General features: G+C 37.4%; 1 protein-coding gene across 1 annotated transcript; it reads right to left on the bottom strand.

The window, feature by feature from the left end:
• Positions 1-226: 226 nt before the first annotated feature.
• Positions 227-1,392, bottom strand: LOC110715918. Its single transcript, XM_021894537.1, has 3 exons — positions 1,293-1,392; positions 742-1,247; positions 227-628 (listed from the first exon to the last, which is right to left on the bottom strand). Exons 1-3 carry the CDS (start codon positions 1,390-1,392, stop codon positions 227-229), a joined length of 1,008 nt encoding a protein of 335 aa, XP_021750229.1.
• Positions 1,393-2,670: the final 1,278 nt, after the last annotated feature.

Below are 2,670 nucleotides of genomic sequence, written 5' to 3'. Positions count from 1 at the left end.
TCAAAAAAAAAATTAATAATATTGAAAATTAACGATTACATTTAATACGATTACATTTAATACATACTACAAGATAATTAACGATTAGTACAAACCAAGACTACATTCAATCTTTAACGTACCATTACATTAGACTAGATTAAATTGTTATCATACGATAATTGAATTTTTAATCATTAGTAGAACCATATTTTTGCCAAATGTGTTCCACTAAATCTGCTTTTAATTAAACATGAGTGTCTCTATCGCGTAGAGACATTCTTCTCTGGACATACGTTTCGAAATCAACGTTAAGAGGTCGGCCAACATTGAATTCAAAAGGCTCGTTGTTGTTAACTGTAGCACTTGTAGTTGGTCTTGTAATTTGCGGACGATCTTGTTCATAGTACCTTCTTAAAACTTCGGCCCGAGTGTAGTTGTGTCGTTCATCTTCGACAATCATATTGTGCACAATGATACAAGCTTTCATTATGTCACACAAAATGTCTTCATCATACGCAAGGGAAGGTTGTCGTAGAATGGCAAACCTAGCCTGTAAAACCCCAAAAGCTCGTTCAACGTCCTTCCGAGCCGCACCTTGTTTATCAGCAAATAATTTATCCTTCTGAAGTTGAGGAAGTGTTATTACCTTGAATAAAAGTAGCCCATTTTGGGTAAATGTCGTCTGCTAAGTAATACCCCAAGTTGTATTTGGTTATTCACGGAAAACTGAATTTGGGTAAATGCCTCCCGTTCTCTAACCTCGGTGCACGCCTTTATCTGTTCACTAATGCTCAAAATTGCACTATCGGAAGCAACTGCTTTGCCCTTACGCTTAGCCTTTGTTTTTTTGACACCGTCAGGTCGTGGTAGGCCTCCTGACATAAATCCGTCACTCGCATCCCTAGACCTTTTCCCACTTCCACTACTATCTTCCTCATCATCAGCACCACAACCTTTTCTTTCCTCCTTTGATAGACCCCATTTTAATTTTATCCTCCACTTCAGGTCTTCATTAACCAGATCCACTCCATGCAAAAATGCAAAATTATGTTGTGGATTAGAGGAGAGATAAAACAACTTGGAAGCATTTTTAATTCGATCAGCTTCGTTGTAACCACTTCCACTTTCAGGAAGTTTGCCAGCCTCCTCATAGCAACTAGTCCACTGTAGCAAATCAGCTGCCATTCTTCTCCAATGTGTCTCCAAACTCTTCATAGGTCTTGGCGGGAGTATATGCGGCTTCTCCGCTTGAACTTTACAGTAGGCTGCATGAACTTTTCACCAAAGATCGGATGCCTTTTGGTTCGTACCACGAAGCGCATCATCACTTATTTTTAGGTATAACCCAATTAGAGCTTCATCCTCAGCAACCGACCAAATGCGACTCGCTTTAGCGAGTGGTTGTGTCATTTTAGATGAACTACTACAAGAGGGGGGGGTGAATGGTAGTAGGTTCCAATCGCGGAACTTATGCGGAAATTAAAAACAAAACGTAAAGGAACTTAAAGCACACAACAAGTTTTACGAGGAAACCATCCAGTGCCTAACTGGAAGTAAAACCTCGGCCCTATTGGGACTTATAAACAAATTCCACTATAATAGGCAACTCTCCTAGTATAACCTATTACACAGACCTTTGCTTTGCAAGTTCCGCCACGGACACTTGACTCTATGATAGGACACTTCCTACCAGACCTAAGACACTTCTCAGGACCCTTTTTCTCCCTTTACCCAGGAAACTTCCTAGGTGACCCAAGACACTTCTCAGGTTCCTTTCACTCACTGTGCACTCACAGCTACCACTCGAATTTTACCAGATTTCAAACTCATACACAAGCGTGAATTTAAGAGAATTCACAATCTCACCCCAAAATACAAAACACTCAAAACCCTTTTCCCATTACAAGATCTCATCGAATATCCCTAAATACATATCTATGAATAAAGAGATAAAACTAATATGTTGAACACTCAAGATCTGTCTGGAACTCACTAGACGTATTGTAACCAAAAACCTGATAGGAACTTTGACCAGGAGGACTGACTTAGCTTCGTGGTGAAGGATAAAACCATTAAGCACGACCACTACACTTCGTCAGCCTCAACTTTGAATGAATGCATATGAGCATATTTATAGTACACTCGAATTATTCATTTCATCTTGAAAAAGATAGATTTTCTGAAAAGATAAGTTTAAAAGATATTTTCTAAAAATCAGTTTTCCGAAAATATATCTTTTTGTTAAGAATAAAAACTGTCAATAATAATAAGATAAACTTAGCATAAAATCAGATTTTATTCAAAACTTATCTTTTTGTTTAAAATACTTTTTAAACAATCTTATCTTTTTCCAAAAGGGATTTATTAGAAGATAAATATCTTTATTCAGTAAAACCAAATCCCTAAAAGATATGCACGTATAAGGTAAATATATATATCATTAAAACCGACTTTTAACGACGTTCATACTTAAGTTCCTATTAGGTTCCTGAACTCTGACAGTCTCTGAGTTCCTGACAAGTCAGTTACTCTAATTTCATTGACTGTTTGGAATTCACCTTGGTTCTATATAGACTTGTTCCAGACCGACTTTTATGTCCAACATACTTACATGAATCCTAGAGCAATATACTTCTATTTCTCTGTCTTCATGTTGCTTCTCTGAAACTCTTGTTCTGGAATCCTGTA

The sequence above is a fragment of the Chenopodium quinoa genome, unplaced genomic scaffold (genome assembly GCF_001683475.1).
Source record: "Chenopodium quinoa cultivar QQ74 unplaced genomic scaffold, ASM168347v1, whole genome shotgun sequence".
Classification (NCBI taxonomy): Eukaryota; Viridiplantae; Streptophyta; class Magnoliopsida; order Caryophyllales; family Amaranthaceae; genus Chenopodium; species Chenopodium quinoa.
The sequence above is the reverse complement of the archived record's forward strand: the minus strand, read 5'-3'. Positions and strand labels throughout refer to the sequence as shown.

What these genes read in the sequence shown, in the direction of transcription:
- LOC110715918 (XM_021894537.1), bottom strand. Translation starts at nt 1,392, where the DNA reads ATGACACAACCACTCGCTAAAGCGAGTCGCATTTGGTCGGTTGCTGAG. An exon ending in AAGTGATGATGCGCTTCGTG is followed by an intron (nt 1,248 to 1,292) that starts GTACGAACCAAA and finishes AAGTTCATGCAG; the next exon opens with CCTACTGTAAAGTTCAAGCG. An exon ending in AGATAAAGGCGTGCACCGAG is followed by an intron (nt 629 to 741) that starts GTTAGAGAACGG and finishes CTTTTATTCAAG; the next exon opens with GTAATAACACTTCCTCAACT.